This window comes from Rhinatrema bivittatum, chromosome 8, assembly GCF_901001135.1.
Source record: "Rhinatrema bivittatum chromosome 8, aRhiBiv1.1, whole genome shotgun sequence".
NCBI classification, from domain to species: domain Eukaryota; kingdom Metazoa; phylum Chordata; class Amphibia; order Gymnophiona; family Rhinatrematidae; genus Rhinatrema; species Rhinatrema bivittatum.
The window spans coordinates 77,069,366-77,092,532 of NC_042622.1; the positions used below are offsets into that span (position 1 = coordinate 77,069,366).

At 45.4% G+C, this 23,167-nt stretch overlaps 1 protein-coding gene across 1 annotated transcript in view; it reads right to left on the reverse strand.

Moving 5' to 3' along the window:
• LOC115097186 (folylpolyglutamate synthase, mitochondrial-like) overlaps positions 1-23,167 on the reverse strand; it is an 86,662-nt gene that overhangs the window by 4,517 nt on the left and 58,978 nt on the right. The window contains 2 exon segments of the mRNA XM_029612768.1: positions 9-75; positions 17,199-17,274. Of these exon segments, the coding sequence (XP_029468628.1) occupies positions 9-75; positions 17,199-17,274 (143 nt within the window).

Consider the following 23,167-nt stretch of genomic DNA (forward strand, 5'->3'; position numbering starts at 1 on the left):
CTGCTCACCTGCATTCCCAGAGGCAGATACTTCTGTAATGTTAGGGCAGAACACAGCATAGTCAAATTGACAGGGCTGCAAACAAAGATTACAGTTAACATATATTACAGAGAAAGAAAAAGCAGACAAAGAACAAGCAGGTGAGTAGCCCTGAGAGGTGATGCATGGAAGACACAACAGCACTCTTCCCTCTGAACCAGTGACCCACCAAGGTGAGACATCAAACAAGGTTTATTTTCTACTTTGGATATTACACTTCAAGATACGCTGTACAATCTGGTACCTGCTGAATGAAAGAACTTGATCTGGTTATACCTCCCAAGGGCTGTATGCATGAAATAATAGTAAGCCAACAGTCCCACCTAGAGGCACAGAACAGGACTACACTACCCAGGGAAGGGACAGATACAGCCCGTGGCAATTTTCCACAGAAACAGAAATTCAAGGATAAACCGGAAGGAGAGAGACTTATATGCAGAGCCCCGGTTTCCTGTGGCAGGATTTGCAAGATTCTGTGGCAAGAGTTAGCAAATTCTGTAGCCGATATTCCAAAATTCTGTAGCAAACGGCACATTTGCATAACTTTGTATGTATTTGCAATTTATATAATATTTGGGGGTTTTTTTACTTAATAAAAATACGTTTAATTTTCTGACATTTCTGTGGCCAGTTAATTTATTTGGTTCTTTATTAGAGGAAAATGGACCTTAGTGATTGGGGCTGGGGAGAAAGAAGGGAATTGGATCTGGGAATGGGAAGAAAGATTGCAGAGGGGGGAAATGAAGAAGGAATTTTAGGCAGGAGGAAGAGAGAAACGAGGGAGAGAGGAGAGGATGGGGATTCAGGGAGGATAAGGAAAGGAGGGATCAGGAGTAGGGAGGATTGGGGAGAGAGAGGAGATGGGAAGAAAGGAGTATTGGGGATGGGGTGTAAGATTGGGATGAAGAGAAGGAAAGAGGGAGGTCCAAGGGTGATGGTGGAAACCACAGACCCTTCCCCGATCGCTCCCCCATTTCTTCTCTCTCTTATCATCCCTTCTAGAGCCCCTCACTCAGCCTGGTTCCCTCCCTCCTCCCTATGAACCCTTCACTCACCCTGTTTCCGCCCCCCCCCCCATACTCCCTTCACTTGCCACTACTGCAGCGAAGCAGGAAGAAAGGCATGGCAGCCTTGCAGTGCCCCAAGGGAATATGCCCGGGGGCTGCAAGACCGCCATTCTTCTCTTCCTGTTTCACTGCAGGAAAGGAAGCAAGGGGGGGCGGCGGGGGGATAGCACAATGTTTCTCTTCCAGGACAGGCGGACGGCCACGAGGGAGGGAGGGAGAGGGGAAGTTTGGGGTCCAGCACCACCAATGTTTTGTTTTGAAAGAGTGTGCCTAGTCTTCTGTGGCAATTTGGTCAGGACTGGCCAATTCCGCAGAAAGGGGAAACTTTTGCAGCCCTTACCGCACCATCAAAGGTGGTGGTGCACTACCTAGCGCTGCATTACTGTGCATAGCTAGTGTCATCTTTAAACGCAAAGACTGGCAGCTCTGGCGTCCCAGATTTCCTGTTTCACCAGGTATTTCCAGATCTTGACAGTTTTAAATGTCATTGCCCCAGACGGCTCCCTGCCTTCTTCCCTTTCTTGTGCTCTGTCATGCCCTCCAGTTCTGGATTAAGCTAGTTTTGTTACCAGAAACTCCAAGCACAAAACCAGCAAATCCCATTTTCCTTTTGGCCAGGACTTCTACCAGGGTATTGCCAACTTCCATCATTTTATATGCTTTCATGTCAGCCAACGACCTTCCAGCTAAACTCCAAAATTCTTCTGGAACACCGCCTTTGAAATGCTTGTATTTTCTTTTATGATCTGTGTGCTTAAGTCTCTTTCCGTTCTGTATCCCACTCCTCTTCTTAAACTTTAGATCGAAGAGGGTAATTTTCAAAGGCATTTACTAGGTAAAATGGCCTAACTGAAAATTGCCACCCTTAAATTTATTTGATTTATATTCTGCCTTTCGGCACATGAAAGCAAATTACATGCAGCTCAAAGTACTTGTGCCATCACTAAAAGAGGGGGAAAAACCTCCAATAGCTGCTAATGAAGGTTTATAAAGCCAGATCCCAGCTTCGATTACCAATAAACTGGAAGAAAAAGGAGCCTATGAAGCTACTGAATCACAAAAAAAAAAAAAAAAAAAAAGTGTTCCAGTAGATGCATTTAGGACAGTGGAGGAAAGCAGCAGGCAAACATGGGATTTCCAACAGCATGCATGCTCTTCTGTCCCCTTTGGCACATGCATAAATAGCAGATGCAAAGCACGAGGATGCTTTGAATGAGCGCACTTTGTACATCCTCATTCTCAAAGGGAAATTATGCTGGCTTTGAGAACTGGCGCAATGCAGGGAGGCTAAAATTAGCCACCTACTTTGCACGCAATGTGGGCTATTGAGACTTGCCCCTTAAGTAAACATTTTTCATCTTCTGAACTTAAACTGCCCAGATATCTGTATTCCTTCACTAGTTTCAGCTGTTGCACTAGCAAATATTCCCATAGCTACAGCCCCTGTCTCCTGAGGCAGTGCAATTCTACGGAGCATATGCATAAATATGCACCAAAAGCTCTCCAACACGAGACTTAATATTTAAATACCTCAAAGATATAAGCAATGCACAAGAGGAAACCCTTTTCCAGTTGGGGGAAAGGTTCTACAACAAGAGGTCATTATAGGGAGGCTCAAAGAGGCCAAGAGTAAAGAAGAGTTGCTTACTTGTAATAGGCGTTCTCCAAGGACAGCAGGATATTTGTTCTCACCCATGGGTGACATCAGATGGAGCCCAATATGGAAAACTTATGTCAAAGTTTCTAGAAACTTGGCTAGGCGCACTGAGCATCCTCAGTATACCCTACACCACTAGTCTATGTGGGGCCCTCTCTACAGTCTCGTAACATAGAATTACAATGAAAAATAAAAATAGGAGAAACCCAAGAGAGCCTTCACCACTAAGGGAATCAGAGGATACACATACAGAAGACCTGTGCCCCACTGGCAGGTGAGGATATCAGAGGCTGGTTTGCATCTGTCCTGTGCAAGGAGCAGAACTGAGGCACCTTCCTGTTGCAGGGAGGATGTAAACAGATTTCAAGGCTTCCCCAGAGGTGGAATAGCCAATTCGCTACCTCCTGGTCCAGGGGCCATTCATGGGGTCAGAAGGCTCAACTCAGCCTGTCCACTATCACATTCTCCATCCTGGCCAGGTACATAGCCCTGAGCACCATCCCGTGGGACAGGGCCCATGACAGATCTGGACCGCTTTCTGACGCAGGAGGTACGATTCTGTGCCTCCCTGCTTGTTGACATACCACATGGCTACTTGGTTGTCAGTCTGGATTTGGATAACTTTGTTGGACAGCCGATCTCTGAAAGCCCACAGCATATACCTGATTGCCCAGAGCTCCAGGAAGTTGATTTGACAAGAGTGTTCCTGAGTGAACCATAAGCCCTGGGTGCCAAGCCCATTCACATGAGCGCTCCACCCCAGGGTAGATGCATCCATGGGTAACAATTTGAGTGGGAAGGCTTCGAAAGGTGATTTCCTGTTCCATATTGGAGAGTACCCACCACCAGGACAAGGAGTCCCGGAGGGATGGGGTGACTTGGATGCAATCTTGGAAGCTCTGTGTGGCTTGTTGCCACTGAGGCCTCAGGGTCCACTGGGCTCTGCACATGTGTAATTGTGCCAAGTGAGTAACATGGACAATCGCAGCCATGTGGCCCAACAACCTCAACATGTGCCAAGCCGATACCTACTGGCTCTGCTGAACTTCTGCAGCCATGGCTGCTAATGAGACAGTCATCTGACGTGGCAGAAAGGCCTTGGCCTGAGCCATGTCTAACAGGGTCCCAATGAGTCCAATCGAGGTGATGGACTGAGATGGGACTTTGGGAAGTTGAGAACGAACCCTTGTGACTTCAGCATCTGAATGGTCAAGCGCATGGACCTGGCTGCCCCTGCCTGAGACATGCTATTGACCAGCCAATCATCCAGATAAGGAATCTCCTTAGCAGCCTCCACAAATTGAAGGATCTCAAGCATCTTTTGTCTGGTATCGTCCTCCATCAACAGCTGGAACGGGTGACCTCTGCCATCAATCTCACAAAACCTGCAAAGGTTAAGTCCTCAGGCGGAGACTTCCTTTGCTCCTCTGGAGGAGAAGGGTCTGACTGGAGACCATCTGAGTCCTCGGAGGAAAACTCCATCTGATCAACCCCACAGGGGTCACAGGGAGCTTCATCCTTACTGTATGTCACAGGGGATAGGGCTCTAGGTGCTCGACCAACGTCCAGAGGTGTAGGCACAGATAGAACTGGACAGGAGGCTCCAAGCCGCGGCAATTCCACCAGCCTCAGTAGAGCTTCCTCCTCTGAGGACCCGGCGACAACCACCAACCGGCCAGCAAGGGAACCAATGCCAGCTGGGTCAGTAAGGCACCGATGAGTACATTAAGCTTCTCCAGAAGCAGTAGGAGAACAGGCAATACCAGTTCTGGCTCCCTCTGTGCCACAGGACCATGGCCCTACAGCGCCCACTCCACTGCTAGCTGGACTCGACGCTCCAGCTCCTATTCGAACGCTGCTGATGCCAACACCAACTGGGAGGATGGAGGGGTGGTGAGATCTTCCTTGGACCCCCGAGGGGGATCGGCAACTGGCACCAGGACCAGTGGAGCTCGAGTACCCCAGACATTGGAGGACTGGCGCTCCTTGCCATGGGGGTGGGCATGACTGCAAAAAAAAGACTGTGCATCCCAGTGCCTGGCACCATGCATCAATGGAGACTGGTGCTGATGCTTTATGGTCTCCTTCACAATATTTCACATGCACTAGCTCAAGAAATTCTAGTAGAATGTAGTGGGTATTAACCATAGCTCCATGGTAAACTTTTCTCCCAATAAGACCACGGAATGGAAATAACACTTCAGGGCAATGAGGAGTGGGTTCTATATCTCTTGGCCTTTTAAAGAACAGATTCCACCACAACCAACTGATGAGGCAGTTGCTGCTTCTCGAAACCAAGAGCCTTTTGTACACATCATGTTTGCCTTCTTATTAACTGGAGACACAGAGAGGAGGATCTCATGGACAGGCACTGCCAAGATATCCTAGGGGAGGAGCCATGAATTGGAGGATGTTAAGATTTTGGCCCTGGACTCTTCCTCCTCCTGCAAATCAAAAGGAAAGGACTCTACCATTCTCTTGGCAAAATTGGTAAAAGAGATTTTAGGAGATCTCCGTTCCTATGGAGGTGAGAGATCTATGGGTAAACCTATTGACCCCTCCTGACTAGGGCAGTCCCCAAATCCATAGCTGTACCCCCAGGAATATTCCAAGTCCAAGCACAACTGGTACATTTGGGGAGTGGCATGGAACCGCATCCAGCTAGCAGACAAGGCCTCTGAAAGGGTAGCATGTATCTGTTCAGGTCTAGACCCCAATGTACTTCTGTGCCTCAGTGAAGCTTCCTCCCCTGAGGCTCTAGAAATTAGCATTGATATGGTGGTACCAATGCCCCTTCGGGAATTAGCATCAGGTCCCCTCCACTGGATGCATACAGAAACTCCAGTAAGGACTGTATGTCTGTCTGCAAGGAAACTGTTGTCATCCATGCCAGTATACCAATATTTGCCATCCTACAGACCAAGGCCTCTTGGTTCCTTCCTGCCAGCTCCACTTTGAAAACTATCAGTGCCAATACATCCTGGGAAGCCAGCGAGGCTACAACTTCTTGGAATATGAGATAACTTGATGGCCAATATCTGAACCTTTGGAAGCTGTTAAGATTCCAAAGAACGTTGCGAGGATAAGCTCTCCTCCCTACAGGAATGTTTCAGGGGATTCAAGCTGTCAGAACATCCCTGATCCCAGCATCATGCATCGATGAAGACAGATGTTGATGCTTCTTGGTCTCCACCTAATACAGTGTCTCAAAGCTAGCACTGATGCAGCAGAAACCTTCACTTTCCTCAGATGGGAGGAGACGATCTGTTTCCTCAGTCCATCCTGCTGCTTGCTGTTGAGGGAAACCTATGCCCTCCTGATGTCGATGCACTGCCAGCAGTTGGTGCAGTCCCTGGGTCCTTTGCTGTCGATAGGCCAGACTTAGCTCTCCCCTATGCCTTATCATCCATTTTTTGCTTGTGTCTTTACTGAAGAGCATGTTAGGGAAATACCAACCCTGGAACAATTCTTTGAAAGTGAGGAGTCAGAGAAACTAAAGCAAATCACTGTTAAATGAGAGGATGTAGTACAGCAAATTGTCACTCAATAGCAACAAATCACCAGGACGTGATGGTATTCAACCCAGAGTTCTTAAAAATCAAATTTGAAATTGCAGATATGTTCCTGTTATTATGTAGCATATCATTAAAATCTGCCACTGTACTTGAAAACTGGAGGATAACTAATTTAAAGCTAATTTTTAAAAAAAGACTCCAGTGATTATCCAAGATACTAAAGACAAGTAAGCCCAATGTCTGTGCCAGGTAAAATGGTAGAAACTACCCTTAAGAACAGACTTACTAGACATATGGATAGGTATGGCTTAATAGCAAAATGCCAACATGGTTTTAACAAAGGGAAGTCATAGCTTGCCAATCTAATGGAATTCTTTGAAGGTATAAATAAATGTGGCTAGAGAGTTGCTAAATACAGCGCACTTGAATTTTCAGAAGGCATTTGATAGAATTTCATATGAGAGATTCCTCAGTAAATTACAAAAAGTCATGGATATGAGGTAGTGTCTTATTGTGGGTTAATAACTGGTTAAAAGATAAAAATCAGAGAACAGGTCTAAATAGTCAGTTTTCCCAATGGAGAGGAATAGTGACATGCCCCAGGGATCTGTACTGGGATCAGTGTTTAACTTCTTTATTAATGATCTAGAAAAAAAAGCAGTGAGCAAGGTGATTGAATTTGCAGATGACAAAAAATTATTCAAAGTATTTAAAGCAAAAACTGCTTGTGAGGAATTGCAGGATGAGAACTGGGCATCATACGGTCCAAGGCCTCTTGGATCCTGGACAAATACAAAGTGATTCACGTAGGGAAAAATAATCCTGTTTATTTATATGCAATGCTGGATTACATATTGGGAGATACGACCTATGAAAAGGACCTTGGAGGTTATTGTGAACATGTTGAAATCTTCAGCTCAGCATGCAGCAACAGCCAAAAATATAAATAAAATGATAGGAATTATTTGTAAAAGAATAAGAAAAAAAACTGGTTGCTGCACCTCAAAAGAGATACAGTAGAACTAAAAATAAAAAATAAAAAAAGGGACAGAATAGGGCAACAAGAATGTTACAGAGATGAATCTGCTCCCCTATAAAGAAAGGCTAAACAGATTAGGGTTCTTTAGCTTGGGTAGGAGATGACAGAGGTGATTTGAGAAAGGTTTATAGAATTGTGCATGGTATGGAAAAGGTAAATAGGAAACTTTCTTACAGTATCAAATAGCACTAGGACTTAGGGTGCATTCCCTGAAACTAAAACAAATTTAAGTAAGTATTTTTTCAGTCAACATACAGTTAAACTATGGAACTTGCTGCCAGAAAATGTGGTTAAGGCTAGTAGTACAACTGAGTTTAAAAAAAAAAAGTTTGAACATGTTTTTGGAAGACAGGTCCATAAATAATTATTAGCCAGACAGACTGGTTTCTCCACCTCTTAACTCTTGCAGAGCGCAACATGAAGCAGACTTTCATATTGGGATTTGCCAGGTACTTCCATGAGACCCAGACAAGCACGGTCAGAGACAGAATGCTGGCTCGATGGACCATTGGTCTGACCTAGCATGGCATTTTATTTTCTTAATAATCTGCAAGTATCTCAAATGTATAGGACATGAAACCTACTGTCCTGCAAGCTGTTCTTTCCAATGCTTTGTTGATTTTGGAAATTGGGATAAAAGATATTGACCTGGAAGTCGTCTGGTAATTCTACAGTAATGTACTATCTGACTAATCCGATTTGTGAGAGATTTAACTCTTAACTTTCCTATATTTTGCAAACTTTTTCCAGTCATAGTAAGTGAAATGACAGCAGAAGCGACCAAACTGGCGCATCCAGTTTGTCCAGTAAAATGTTTATTGTTGCAACTTCCACTCCTGCAGGTTACCTCCCCATGCCTTCTGTTTAGAGATGTTATTGCTGCCCCATGCCTTTCTTGAAAGCATAATACATGGAAAAACTGGTTCTTGCCAGCTAATTTTCTTTCCTTGAGTCCCACAGATCAGTCCAGACAATTGAACTTTTCTCCCCTACAAGGGGATGGAGTCAGAGACAAAAGCTTTACTGCACTGTTGGTACATAAGTTACTGTGCCACCTGCATTTGGCTCACTATAATCTGTAACCAAGCTAAAAAAGACTTAATGCCGATAGAGAAAACCTGAAAGCCCCTCCCACGAAAAGATTTGAAAGCCAACAACATTCTGAATATATGAACACACACACACACATAGAAAAGTGGTCTTCAGAAACAAAGAATGGGATTCTGGACTGGTCTGTAGGGAGTCTAGGAAATAAAATTAGCAGATAAGAACCAATTTTTCCTTCCTCATCATCCCCCAGACTAATCCAGACAACTGGGATGTACCCAAGCTTCCCTAAACTAGGTGGGAACTTGAAAGACCCACTTGCAGTAGCATCTTCAAATCCTGCAGCGCCTGGAGCATACATATCCAGCCTACAATATTTGGAAAAAGTGTGTAAAGATCAAGCCGCCACTTTCCAAATCTTCTGCGGCAAAACCAACTGACATTCAGCCCAAGGCACAGCTTGCGCTCTAGTAGAATGAGCTTGAAGACCCACCAGAACGTGAAGTCCCTTGCACATATAAGCAGAAGAGTCTGCTTCCTTAAACCATCTAGCAACAGCAGCTTTCAATGTCTTCTCCTCCTTGGTGCTACTGAATAAGACGAAAAGATGATCTAATTTATGAAATTAACTTGTGACTCAAGTATCTCAGGAGAGTCCTGCAGACATCTAAGACATTAAGCTCCCTGAAATGCGTAGAGGAAGAAGCAGATTTCCTAAAAACAGCCAACTCTATGGATTGGTTCAAATGAAAGGAAGAAACTACCTTCAGCAAAAAAGATGATTCCGTACAAATAGAAATCCCATCCTCCAAAAACTGAAGGAAGGGGCCCTTACATGACAAAGCCTGCAACTCTGAAATGTGTCCTGCAGAACAAATAGCCACCAAAAAAAAATCATTCTCAGCATAAGATCCTTTTAGAATGCCTGCCCGACTGGTTCAAAATGGGGCTTATATAAGGCCATCAAAACTCAATTTAGAGTCCATAGTGATCAATGTGCCGCCCAATGGGGAGATACAAATGCTTCACCCCCTCAAAAATCTCATCACATCTGGGTGAGACAGAGAAGAATTATGCACCTTACCCTTACTACAGGATAACATTGCCACTTGCACTTTCAGAGAGTTTAAGGCTAAACCCTTCCATAAGCTGTTCTGCAAAAAAGACAGGCTCATCTGAATTGAAGCCCTGATTCCTGACACCATGACTCAAACACCTTCCAAACGTGTTTCAAGATCTTCCTGGCTTGAAACAAAGTAGAAATGACCTCATCTGAATAGTCCTTAACTTTCAGCGTTCTCGACTCAAAAGCCAGGATGTGAGACAAAAGCCATCCACCTGTTCTAAGCCTGCTGGTCAGGAATATGGCTGAACCACAAGGGTCCTTCTAACTTGAGGTTTATCAAGTCCATGAACCAAGGATGCCTGGGCTGCTCTGGAGCCACCAGAATCACCCTTCCTCTATGCCCTTCTGTGTGCCCTTTCTTCCTATCAGATGCAAAGGAGGAAGGACAAAGCAGAATCCCCTTAGGCAAGGCATCAAGGCCTTCTGACCCTGTCTCCCACCTTCAACTGAAGAACCCTGCAGCTCTGGCATTCTGCCTCATCACCATCAAATCCAACTGAGGACTGCCTCATGTGGCCCTAATGAGAGACAGCTTCGTCTGCCAACTCCCACTCCCCAGGGTCGAGAGTATGCATGCTGAGATAGTCCGCCTGCACAATCTCTACCCTGGCTTCATGAATTGCTGACAATGTCTTCAGATTCTGCTCCACTCAATGGAACAAGAGCCTCATTTTCAAGGAAACTGCCAAGCTCTTCGTTCCTCTCTATTTATATATACCACTGCTGTCACATTGTCCACCAACACTCTCACTGCCTTATCTCTAACCAATGGCTGAAAAGCAATTAAGGTTTCTAACCATCTGACTGACCAGGAGGCTTCAGATGCAGTCCACCAGTCCTGTGCTGTCAGCACCTGACAAATTACCTCCCAGCCACACAGGCTGTCATCCGTAGTCACCGTAATCCAATCCGAAATTTTCAGATCGACATCTTTGGACAAACTTTTCTGTGAGAGCCACTAAGAAAAACTGGTTTCGGGTAACCTGATCTCAAAACCCTGTGATTGAGGATTCCAAAATGTGAGAAGCGCTTTCTGCAATGGTCTTAATATGGGCGAATGCCCACAGTACTAGGTCCAGTGAGGTCATCATGGAATTCAGCACCTGAAGGTAACCACAGATTCTGGGACTCTGATTGCAACAAAATGACAGACTTGCCCCTGCAGTTTCACCATCCACTCTGTGGAAAGAAACAACTTGCCTACAAGCCTTCTCGAAACGAGCTGCTAGGTATTCTAAGCTCTGTGACAAAAGCAGCTTGCTCTTGGAAAGAAGTTTACTACCCAGCCTAGTTCCTGCAGTAACTGAACCACCCTGTGAACAAACTAAAGGCAAATCTCTAGACTTCGCCCAAATGAGCCAGTTGTTTCAGGTAGGGATGCGCAAGGATACCTTCCTTGCACAATGCTGCTACCACCACCACCGTCATCTTGAAAAAGGTGCGAGGAGCCATCACCAGCCCAAAAGGAAGCACCTGAACTGAAAATGCCCTGCCAGCACTGCAAACTTGAGGAACTTTTGATGATCTCTCTGAATAAGAATGTGGAGAGTCCTCCATAAGATCCAAAGATGCCAGGAACTCCCCTTTCCTGACTACTGTAATCATAGAGCACAACGTTTCTATTCAAAATGGAGGCATTCATAAGCACGCATTCACCTTCTTGAGGTCTAAAATGAGACAAAATGTAACCTCCTTTTTGGGCACCACAAAGTAAATGAAGTACTTTCCCCAACCTCTTGGAATTATCACCCCCAACAGAAAAAAAAATTGCTCCAATGTGGATCACACAGATTTTCTTGACCTGAAAAGCATATGGAGAAACCATAAAGGCCTGAGCTACTGAGCAAGCAAATTCCAAGGCCATGACCCACTGGTCCAACAATTTTGGACCACTCTTCACAGAGACTGGAACATTTGAATCTCACTGAAACCCCTTAAGTTCTCCCCAATTAGGGCTTGAACTCTCCCAAGAGTTCCTATGGTTTCCCCAAAAGGATTGAGATTTGCTCACATATTGGTGCTGTGTAGCTCTTTTCCCTGGATAACGCCTGGCCTCAAACTTTTGTCTACCTCCCTTAGACTTATCCTCTGGCTGCTTACAAGACTTAGACTCTTCAAGGTGTTTGACCAACTTCTATCCAGATCTGGCTCTGGCTCTTTTTTTTGGCTGAGATAGAACTAGAGGACTCCCCCCCAGGACCCTTTGGGGTAAGATCCCTTTCCCCCAGAGCTCCTCTTAATCAAAAATGCCGTTTGCATAAGGAACACAAATTCTGCGGGAAAACAGTTCTTTTTTTTTTTTTGTAACTCAAGGTTTTTTTTGTAATTCAAGTTTGTATTAGCAGGTCAAAAGCTGTAACAGAATAACAATCAACATAATACAATCCACTGTACACATTTACCAAAATAACAAGTCTCCATCCGGACACAACATAGTAGTGGAAGATACCGAATCACTCACTCGTAATAGCCATCCCTACCTGCAAAATTCTTCCTACCATCAGTTTTCCCCTTTAAACATGAGAACAATCTAAACATTCAGCATACCTCAAACTCCCCTTGTCCCCCAATAGCCAGCCTCCCACTAACCCCGTTACTCCTTTTACTAGGCATAACAATTTCTACATTTCCATTACAAATAAAGTTCCCATATCTTTCCGAAGTTATTTAATTTATCATTCCGCCTAGCTGTGAGTTTCCCCATATAATGAAACCTCTCAATCCTTGGGCGAAACTCAACCAAAGACAACAATAAGCAATCTCACCCCTGACTGCCGTTAATATTTGTGTCATCAAATGCTTTTGAGGCTCAGTACCCATCCCTGTGGAAATATTTGATAGACATTTTAGGGTCTTTAGGGATTGAGAACCCCAACACTTCCCTTAGAAAATCCATTACCTTGTCCCATAACTTATCCACATCAGGGCATGTTCACCATAAATGGAAGAAAGTGCCTCTGGCCCCACAACCCTTGTCACAATTTGTAATTGACATTTTGTATAATCGAGCTGGAGTCAGATACCATCTAATACAAGAATTTGTACCCATTTTCTTTTGTCTGAGCTGAGACTGAGCTTCACCCAACAGCCACATAGAACTGATCCCATTTCTCCTCCTCTAGGACTACTCCCAAGTCTTCCTCCCAGGCTAGTTGATAACACCACCTTCCTCTTTATTTCCCCATTCAACAATGCATAAATCCGGGATATAGGCCTTTTAATCTTATCTACTTGCTCACAAAAATTTACAAAAAGTGTTTTCCCTTTTTCAGCTCCAAATTAAACTTCTCTGAGCAAAAATAATGAGCCAATTGATTGTAGGAGAATTGATCCTTTTACATCAAGGGATAAGATTGCTGCAAAAAAATGTGAAAGGGAATTAGCCCTTTTCCATCCCAAATTTGCTCCAGTCTGGCTATTCCCCCCCCCCACCATCTCTATTTCTTTCCACTCCATCCCCAGCCCAAAATGAGTTGCAGTGAAAAACCTGCCTACCCCCTGCCAGTTTAACTCTCCACTTCCTCCACATCTCTAACACCAGCTGGGAGAAAGGTAACACCCCTGTAACTTGTGGCGTCCTTTCTTGCTCACTTGTGTGAGCGATAAAAGGGTCTTCTGGGACCCCTTCTGGTGGTCTTTCGAGCAGAGGAAGGAGGTTCCGTAGAGACTGTGGAAAGCTGACGCAGGGTCTCGTGATGATCTTTTAATTGAACCACTGCGTCCTGTATCTTGTCACCAAAGAGATTATCTCCAGTGCACGGGAGATCAGCGAGTTTATCCTGGACTTCCGGCCTTAAGTCAGAGGCCTTAAGCCAGGCCCACCTTCTGGCACTCATTCCTGTCACTGATAAATAAGAAGCCGTCTCAAAGGAATCATATGCAGCTCTGACTTCATGTTTCCCTGCATCAAGGCCTTTTTGGAGAATAGCAGTGAGGTTCTCCTGTTGCTGTTGGGGGGGAGAGAGTCTGCTATCCCCTGGACTTGCTTCCACAGGTTCCTCTAGTATTGTGTCACATGTAACTGATAAGCAGCCATACGTGACACTAACATAGAGCCCTGAAAGACTTTCTGACCTAGACCATCCAAAAATCTTTAGTCCTTCCCAGGGGGAGCTGAAGAATGAGGGCACAATCTCTTGGCCTAAGAACATAAGAATATGCCATACTGGGTCAGACCAAGGGTCCATCAAGCCCAGCATCCTGTTTCCAACAGTGGCCAATCCAGGCCATAAGAACCCCTTCTTCTGCGCAGATTCCACTACCACTGATTGGTGAGGTAGCTGTGGTTTCAGGAAACCTGGAGTGTATTGGACCAGATATGTCGCATCTGTCTTTCTATTGACCAGTGCAAGGATGCTCCCATAGGCGATGTTGCAGATCCAAGAGCACTTCATGGACTGGAATGGCCATAATTTCTTTGGGGGCATCTACGAATTGAAGGACTTCTAATAAGAACATAAGAAATTGCCATGCTGGGTCAGACCAAGGGTCCATCAAGCCCAGCATCCTGTTTCCAACAGATGCCAAACCAGGCCACAAGAATCTGGCAATTATCCAAACACTGAGAAGATCCCATGCTACTGATGCAATTAATAGCACTGGCTATTCCCTAAGTAAACTTGATTAATAGCCGTTAATGGACTTCTCCTCCAAGAACTTATCCAAACTTATGCAACATCTTGACTTGTCCACAATAAATTTCATCTGCCATTTGGATGCCCAATCTTCCAGTCTTGCAAGGTCCTCCTGTAATGTATCACAGTCTGCTTGTGATTTAACTACTCTGAATAATTTTGTATCATCCACAAATTTGATAACGTCACTCGTCGTATTCCTTTCCAGATCATTTGTACTTGGACCGGTGCTTTTCAGTATATATATATATATATATACTGAAAAGCACCGGTCCAAGTACAGATCCCTGAGGCACTCCACTGTTTACACTTTTCCACTGAGAAAATTGACTATTTAGTCCTACTCTCTGTTTCTTGTCTTTTAACCAGTTAGTAATCCACGAAAGGACATTGCCTCCTATCCCATGACTTTCTAGTTTTCGTAGAAGCCTCTCATGAGGGACTTTGTCAAATGCCTTCTGAAAATCCAAATACACTACATCTACCAGTTCACCTTTATCCACATGTTTATTTACCCCTTCAAAAAAATGAAGCAGATTTGTTAGGCAAGACTTCCCTTGGGTAAATCCGTGTTGACTGTGTTCCATTAAATCATGTCTTTCTATATGCTCTACGATTTTGATCTTGAGAATAGTTTCCACTATTTTTCCCGGCACGGAAGTTAGGCTCACTGGTCTTATAGTTACCGGGATCGCCTCTGGAGCCTTTTTTAAATATTGGGGTTACATTGGCCACCCTCCAGTCTTCAGGTACAATGGATGATTTTAATGATAGGTTACAAATTTTAACTAATAGATCAGAAATTTCATTTTTGAGTTCCTTTAGTACCCTAGGATGCATACCATCCGGTCCAGGTGATTTGCTACTCTTTAGTTTGTCAATCTGGCCTCCTACATCTTCCAGGTTCACAGTGATTTCGTTCAGTTTGTCTGACTCATCAGTTCATCTGATTCATCACCCCTGAAAACCTCTTCGGTGACCAGGTCGAAAGGGATGGTTTCTTACATCTCTTTTATGAAATTAGCAAAGGAGAGGTCTTCTGGAGGGGACAGTCTCCTTTCCTCTGGAGGAGAAGGCTCTGATAGTATGTCCTCTGGATCATAAGGGGGCTCTGGTTGAGACCCCGAAGGAGGGAAAATGTCTGATACTCCAGATTGTGTAGGCATCGAGGGAGGCCTCTGTGGCTTCGATGGAAGTGGCACCGATGGAGACTTAAATGGCATCGATGGGAACCATGGGTGTTTCGATCCTGAGAGCCCCGACGAACCTGGCACCGGTTCCAGCATCGATGGAAGCGGAGCTGGAATAGGACTAGCGTCCATGTCCTCATCCACAGAGGATCCCGGAATGGGTATCGGGTGCTTTGGAGGATCAGAAGATCGACTCAGTACCGATGGTGCAAGCTGGGTTGGAAAGGCACCGATGAGGGTGTCAAGGTGGTCGAGCAGTGGTGTAAACAGCAATGACTCCGGTGCCAGTATGGGTACCGGTATCCATGGCAGATGCAGGCTCCGGAAGGCATCAAGGACTGCCTGGTGGACAAGGATGTCCAGCTCCTCCCTGGAAGCTGGTATAGGTAATGCAGCTACAGGGGGAGGCAGGCTAGGCGCTACTGGCACATCTACAGGAATCTGTGGGGGCTCAGTACCCAGCACCGATATTGGTGGGGATCGCCTCAGGGTCTCGGGTGCAGAGGAGGATGGAGGCTTCTGTCCCAGTGCCCTCTTCGCAACCAGCTTGATAGCCATCAAGGCCAATGCGGTGTCTGTGACGATGTTTCCCCTCGGTGCTCGGTCCGGTCCTTCTCCGGCACCAAAAATGCTACCGATGCCCTGGACGGCGTCTGTGATGGACGGTCACCGCTCCCTAGCTGCTCCCGGCGAGGTTTGTCAATGGATGAAGACGTTCATGCCGGTGATGACTGTGTGGCAGTCGATGGAGTTAGTTTTATTTTGAAAAGAGACTCCACTTTATCTAAACGGGTACGCCTGCCCTTCTTGGTCATTGGAGTACAGCTACATCGTACGCTGAGCCGAGGCACAGCACACAAACATCGTGCAGGTCAGTAATGGACATCTTGCACGGGCACTCTGGACATTTTCTGAAGCCCGTCGCCATGGTGAAAAAGGGGGCCACGAAACGGTCGATGACCGGCGGAAACCGATAACAGGGTAGCAGGAACCAACCGGAGACGGTGGAAAAGTACTCACCGAGCGTTAAGAAACAGTGTTGCGATGGGAGACCCCTATGAGGGAACTTTTTATGAAGATAACTTCGAGGTTTTCCATGAGGAAAAGTAGTGAGAAAATTCTCACAGAGCTCTTAACTGCGAGGCAAACTGCAGCGCAGAAAGAGAGAGACTGAAGGGAGACCCATGTGGCTACAGGGATTATGGCATGCTCAGTGTGCCAATCAAAAGTTCTAGAAACTTTGACAGAAGTTTTCCGTGACATCCACATGTAAGGACTACCATCCTGCTTGTCCTGGGAGAAATAGAAATGTTTTCTATTCCTGACCTTATCTTTTCCCAGTCCTCTTCATCAATAACAAACTTTAAATCCTCCTTCCAAGGTCAGCCACTAAACTTTTGCTAGATGCTCCATCTTTCAAGCAGATTAGACTGATGAATCTAGAGAGCAAATTTTCTGGGTCTAAGACCCAAAATTGTGGAATGCCTTACAGGAAGAAATTAAGCACGAGACATCACTGTTAAGATTCAGGAAACTGGTTAAGGCATTCCTCTTTAATCAGGTCTTTGAATATATTTTAAGATATCATCTCTAGAAATAACCCAATCAGTGAGTAGTCTCATTTGATTTTAGTCATTTTTTATGTTTTTAGATCCTTTTGAAATTTTATGGGTTTTTTAAAATTTATTTCATTAGTTTACTTAATGTTATTCCTGTTATTGATTTTAGTGTTGTCTGTTTTTGACCAATCTGATTATTTTGATTATTTATTAATGTTTTTATTGTAAACTGCTGATTAATGTTGATAAACAGGGTATAAGTGTTTAAAATAAATTACAGTAAATACTCCCCACCCCCAAACACAGAAAAAAGGCTCTACTTTACCTGCAGCAATTTTAACAGTGCAGCTGTATCCCGATCCCCTGTGGCATTAAACAGCAGCACTCGCACAATGGAGCCACTGCAAATAAATAAGAAAGCCTCATCAGCAATTAGCAAATCAAAGAAAGGAGACTTCAGGACAAGGCGGCTGGATTTGGGCAGACCTACATGGAACATAAAGAAGCATTTCTTTACCCAAATGGTGGTGGGAGTGATCTGGTGGCACAGTGGCAGTACTGTATGCTCTGCCACACCAAAGTCCTGTGCTCCTGCTTCAGCCTTCTGTTCCCTGGCTAGACCACGGCTGGGGGTGCTGCAGAGGCACATTCACAGCCCCTGGGGTGGGGGAGTGAGCATTGGTTATTGCTCAACAGCAACACCTACTGGTTGGACTTAGGCTACACACATCCTCAGATCTGAAAGGAGCTACAATCTGTGGCTCCTGGCTGAGGACTATCACTATAATAAACAGCTAACGGGCCAATACAGTAAAGTCAGCGGGAGAGCGGGCGAATGCCCGCTCTCCTGTGCGTGCGATTCAGTATGCAAATTAGGTCCGGCGGTAAAAACAGGTAATCCTTTTGGACCAGAGTGGCAACTGTCAGCGGGTTTGACAGCCGACGGTCAATTTTGCCGGTGCCGGTTCTCGAGCCTGTTGACAGCCACGGGTTTGGAAACTGGACGCTGGCAAAATTAAGCATCTGGTTTTCGATCCGCGAGCCGCCTTCAAATTTTTTTTATTTATTTTTTTTACTTTTGGTAACTTTCGGGACCTCCGCCTTAATATCACCATGATATTAAGTCGGAGGGTGCACAGAAAAACAGTTTTTACTGCTTTTCTGTGCACTTTCCCGGTGCCCAAAGAAATTAGCGCCTACCTTTGGGTAGGCGCTAATTTCTGAAAGTAAAATGTGCGGCTTGGCTTCCCAAGAAAACAGATGTCAACAGATAAGGACCCCATGATTTACCCAGTTTGCCCATTTGTTCCTGTCTAATGTGCTGCCACAGACCATATGTCATCTAGTTTCATTTCTCCATTGCCTTCTCACCAAGGTCCCCTTTGTGTCCATCTGAATTCTATCATTTTAGCTCTTCCAGTGAACAAGGAGTTAGCAAAAATACTAAGAGTATTCAAGGAAGCATGGGAGAAGCACAGAGTACATTAAGCATTGTAGCAGATAGGCTTCAATGGGGTCAGATGGGACAAAGCAAAATTGCTTACCTTGTAATAGGTGTATTCCAGGACAGCAGGATGTAGTCCTCACATATGGGTGATATCATTGATGGAGCCCCCCTCACGGGAAAAACTTCTGTCAAAGTTTCTACAAACTTTTGGCTGGCACACTGGGCCTACTGAGCATGCCATGATCCCTGCATCCACAGGGGTCTCCCTCCAGTCTCGTTTGTAGCAAAAAAGTATGAGCAAAAAAATAAAATAAAAACATAATGGACCCAACTCCGCGGGGTGGCAGGTGGGTTTCGTGAGGACTACATCCTGCTGTCCTGAGATAACACCTATTACAAGGTAAGCAATTTTGCTTTATCCCAGGACAAGCAGGATAATAGTCCTCACATATGGGTGATTAGCAAGCTATAAGCTGATTCATTCTTGAAGTAGTCAATGGTACATATCACGTGCAACAGGCACAACTGATGTGCCATTGACGAAGATGAGGCAGCCTGAATCACGGCAAATGGTTGTGGAAGGAGTTGGTATTAAACTGGGAATAGGTTTTTCAAGATAGATTGTCCGAAGGCAGAGTCTTATCTTCCTTCCTTATCTAATAATGAGCTGCAAAGGTATACAGCAAACTCCAAGTAGCAGCCTTGCAAATATCTGCAATAGGTACACAACGGTAGTGTGCAATGGATGTTGACATAGCCCTGAGTGCGCCTTTACTCGCCCTTGGAGAGGAAGGCCTGCTTTTTCATAACAGAAGTCGATACAGTCTGCTAGTCAGTTGGAGAGAGTTTGCTTTCCTACTGCAACTCCTGGTTTGTTTTTGTCAAAAGAAACAAAGAGTTGAGTGGATTTTCTATGGACTGCAGTGCGATCAAGGTAAAAGCCGAGGGCACGCTTACAGTCCAAGGTATGCAAGGTCCTCTCTCTCTGGTGAGAGTGAGGCCTTGGGAAGAAAGTGGGTAAAACAATGGATTGGTTGAGGTGAAAATCCGTTACCACTTTAGGCAGAAATTTAGGGTGAGTGCACAGAACCACTCAGTCGTGCAGGAACCTGGTATAGGGTGAGTAAGTCACCAGTGCTTGTAACTCACTGATCCTCCTAGCTGATGTGATAGCTATGAGGAAAAATACTTTTCATGTAAGAAATTTCACATCACAGGAATGCAAAGGCTCAAACGGAGAGCGCATGAGTCTTGCAAGTACTACATTAAGGTCCCATTCCGTAACTGGTGGTTGGATGGGAGGCTTTAGCTGAAGTAAGCCTCTCATAAATCGACTGACTAGGGGTTGTGCTGAAATTGGAGCATCCCCTATCGGTTTGTGATATGCTGCTATAGCACTGAGGTGTACATGTACAGAAGAAGTCTGGAGTCCTGATTCTGAAAGGTGCCATAAGTAATCTAGTAAAGATGAAGTGGAACAAGAAAAAGGGGTCAACACCATTTTGCGTGCACCATTTAGTAAATCTAGTCCGTTTGAAACTGTAAGATTTACGTGTGGACGGCTTTCGTGAAGCTACGAGAACCTGCGAGACCGGCATTGAAAGATTGAGTGGTTGTAAAATCAAGCTTTCAACATCCATGCTGTCAAAGCAAGGGTTTGCAGGTTCGGGTGGCGAAACTTGCCTTGATTTTGAGTTATGAGAGTGGGTGCTGTGCCCAGGCGAATTGGGTCTCTGATCGAGAGGTCAAGAAGTATTGGAAACCAAACTTGTCGAGGCCAATACGGGGCTATGAGGATCATTATCCCCTTGTCCTGTTGGAGCTTCACGAGAGTCTTGGCTATGAGCGGGATCGGAGGATACGCATACAGAAGGCCTGTGTTCCAAGGGCGAGCAAAGGCGTCCTTGGGGAATCTTTGGCAACGGCTGTGGAGGGAGCAAAACCTTTCCACCTTGTGATTCAATTTGGACGCAAAGAGGTCTATGGTTGGTTGACCCCAGCGTTGAAAGATTTTGCTTGCTACACAGGGATCCAGAGACCATTCATGTGGATGGAAATGTCGACTGAGATTGTCCGCTAGGACATTTTGTATGCCTGCTAGGTACGTGGCCTTGAGGCTCATGGAGTGTGCTAAGGCCCAGTCCCAAATCTGCACTGCTTCCTGACAGAGGAGATAGGAGCCTGTGCCTCCCTGCTTGTTTATATACCACATTGCCACTGTGTTGTCTGTCTGTATCAACACAACCTTCTGGGATAGGCAATCCTTGAAGGCACAGAGGGCATATCGTATCGCTCGAAGCTTCAAAAAGTTTATTTGACAATCTCGTTCGAGCGGTGTCCACGTACCTTGAGTCTGAAGGTTGTTGACGTGCGCTCCCCATCCCAAGTGGGATGCGTCCATGGTTAGAGTTACTTGAGGAGTCGGTTGCTGGAATGGTAAGCCGGTCCGTAAAGCAGACTGGTTTGTCCACCATCGAAGTGAGAGACGTAAATTGTCTGTGATTCGAATCATGGTCGACAGAGGCTGGATTGCTTGCAGCCATTGAGACTTTAATGTCCATTGAGTCCTTCTCATGGCTAGTTTTGCCATAGGTGTTACATGAACTATAGATGCCATGTGGCCTAACAGGGTTAGGAATTGCAGAGCAGTGGCAACGTTGCAGATACTCAAGTGATTTGCTAGCGTCGCTAGATTGTTGGCACAGTCGGTTGGAAGAAAAGCTTTTGCGACTGTGGTATTGAGGTCTGCCCCAATGAAAGTAAGGATCTGAGACGGGGTCAAATGCGATTTCTGGTAGCTGATTGGAAACCCCAAGGAATGCAGGAGGGATATGGTGCGCTGAAGTGCAGCAAGAGCTCCTTGTTTGGATGGATTTCTGATGAGCCAGTCGTCTAGGTGTGGAAAAACATGAATGCTGTTTTTTCTCAGATGTGCAGCTGCGACTGCCATGCACTTTGTGAATACTCGAGGTGCTGAGGCCAGTCCAAATGGGAGGACTCGATACTGAAAATGCTTTTTCCCCATTACAAATCGCAAGTACTTTCGATGATGTGGGGAAATGGGAATGTGAGCGTATGCATCTTGAAGGTCCAGAGAACAAAGCCAATCCCCTGTTGCAACAATGGAAGAATGGTCCCTAGGGAAACCATTTGGAATTTTTCTTTGTGGAGAAATTTGTTGAGATTGCAGAGGTCTAGTATGGGACTGAGGCCGCCTGTTTTCTTTGGAATGAGAAAATAGCGGGAGTAGAACCCTATACCCTGTTGAGACCAGGGAACAGTTTATACAGTCCTGGTAGTCAGCAGGGTGGAACGTTCTGATTGTAGTTGAGATGTTATGATGCTGTGGGACCACAGAGGGGTGGGGTGGAGACTCTGGGGGTAGCGTTTGAAATTTTAGGCGGTATCCTCTCCTTAGGATAGTTGGTACACATTGGTCTGTGGTGATGAGGCTCCACTGGTATTGGAAGTAATGGAGCCGACCTCCTACGGGTAAATTTGGTTTGAGGATTGTGGGAGAAGCTGCTGTCTTCTGGTGTAGATTTCAAAAACCAGATGCAGGGGTTGACTGTGGAGGTGGCTGAGGCTTAGCCTGTTTTGGCTGACGTGAACAACCTCTCTGAGGTTGACGGAAAGGTTGTGCAGAGGAGGTAGGAGGATAGTACCTATGAGGTCTGTAAAAAGGTCTAGGCGCTAGGCGTCTAGTGTCACGCCTAGCGGGTTTTCATACAGAGGATGCTGGATCCGATATAACTTAGATAGTTGACGTAGCGTCTCGTGATGATCTTTAAGTAAAGATACCGTGGCCTGTACTTTCTCTTCAAAGAGGTTGTCTCCTGTGCCTGGAAGGTCCATGAGTCTCTCTTGGACTTCCATTCTGAGATCGGAAGCCTTCAGCCAACCCCACCTCCGTGCACTAATTCCCGTAACTGATAAATGGGCCGAAGTCTCGAAAGAATCATATGCGGCCTGACCTCATGTTTTCCTGACTCTAGCCTCTTGTCAACAAGGGCATTGAGTGTTTGTTGCTGTTGTTGAGGAAGGGAATCTGCTAATTCCTGGACCTGTTTCCAAACTTCCTTTGATATTGGGTCATATATAGCTGGTATGCAGCTATATGTGACACCAGCATGGATCCCTGGAATACCTTTCTTCCTAAAGTATCAAGGAATCTATGTTCCTTTCCTGGAGGAGTAGATGAATGCGGCTTCTGCTTCCTTGCCTTTTTCTGGGCAGATTCCACAACAAAGGAATTATGTGGCAACTGTGGCTTTTGAAAACCTGGTGTATGCTGGACCAGGTATGTAGCATCCGTTCTCCGATTAACTGCAGGCACAGAACAAGGATGCTCCCAAAGGCAGTCCTGAAGCTCTAGAAGAACTTCATGGATAGGTATTGCCATGATCTCCTTTGGTGCATCTACAAATTGTAGGATCTCTAGTGTCTTATGTCGAGTATCCTCTTCAGCCAGCAGTTCACATGGAATGGTATCTGCCATTTCTTTAACAAAGTGTTGGAAAGATAGGTCCTCTGGTGGGGACTTTCTTCGCTCTTCTGGTGGAGAAGGTTCAGATGGAAGGTCATCACTATCAGTATTAGAATCAGTATTGACATCCTCCCAAGTATTTGGTGGCTGCTGGAAATAAGATCCAGAAGGATGTGTAGTATTCTGCGGAGGAGGATGCTTTTTGATTGTTGCAGATCTTGGTATTTGCTTTGGCATCGATGGAGGCAGAAAAGATCTCGACTGAGAACCAAAGGGCACCAATGGCATCGACGGGAATCGGCCAATAAAATCTCCCAATAGACCAGGCTGCGAGGGCATCGAAGGACTAGGAAACTGTATC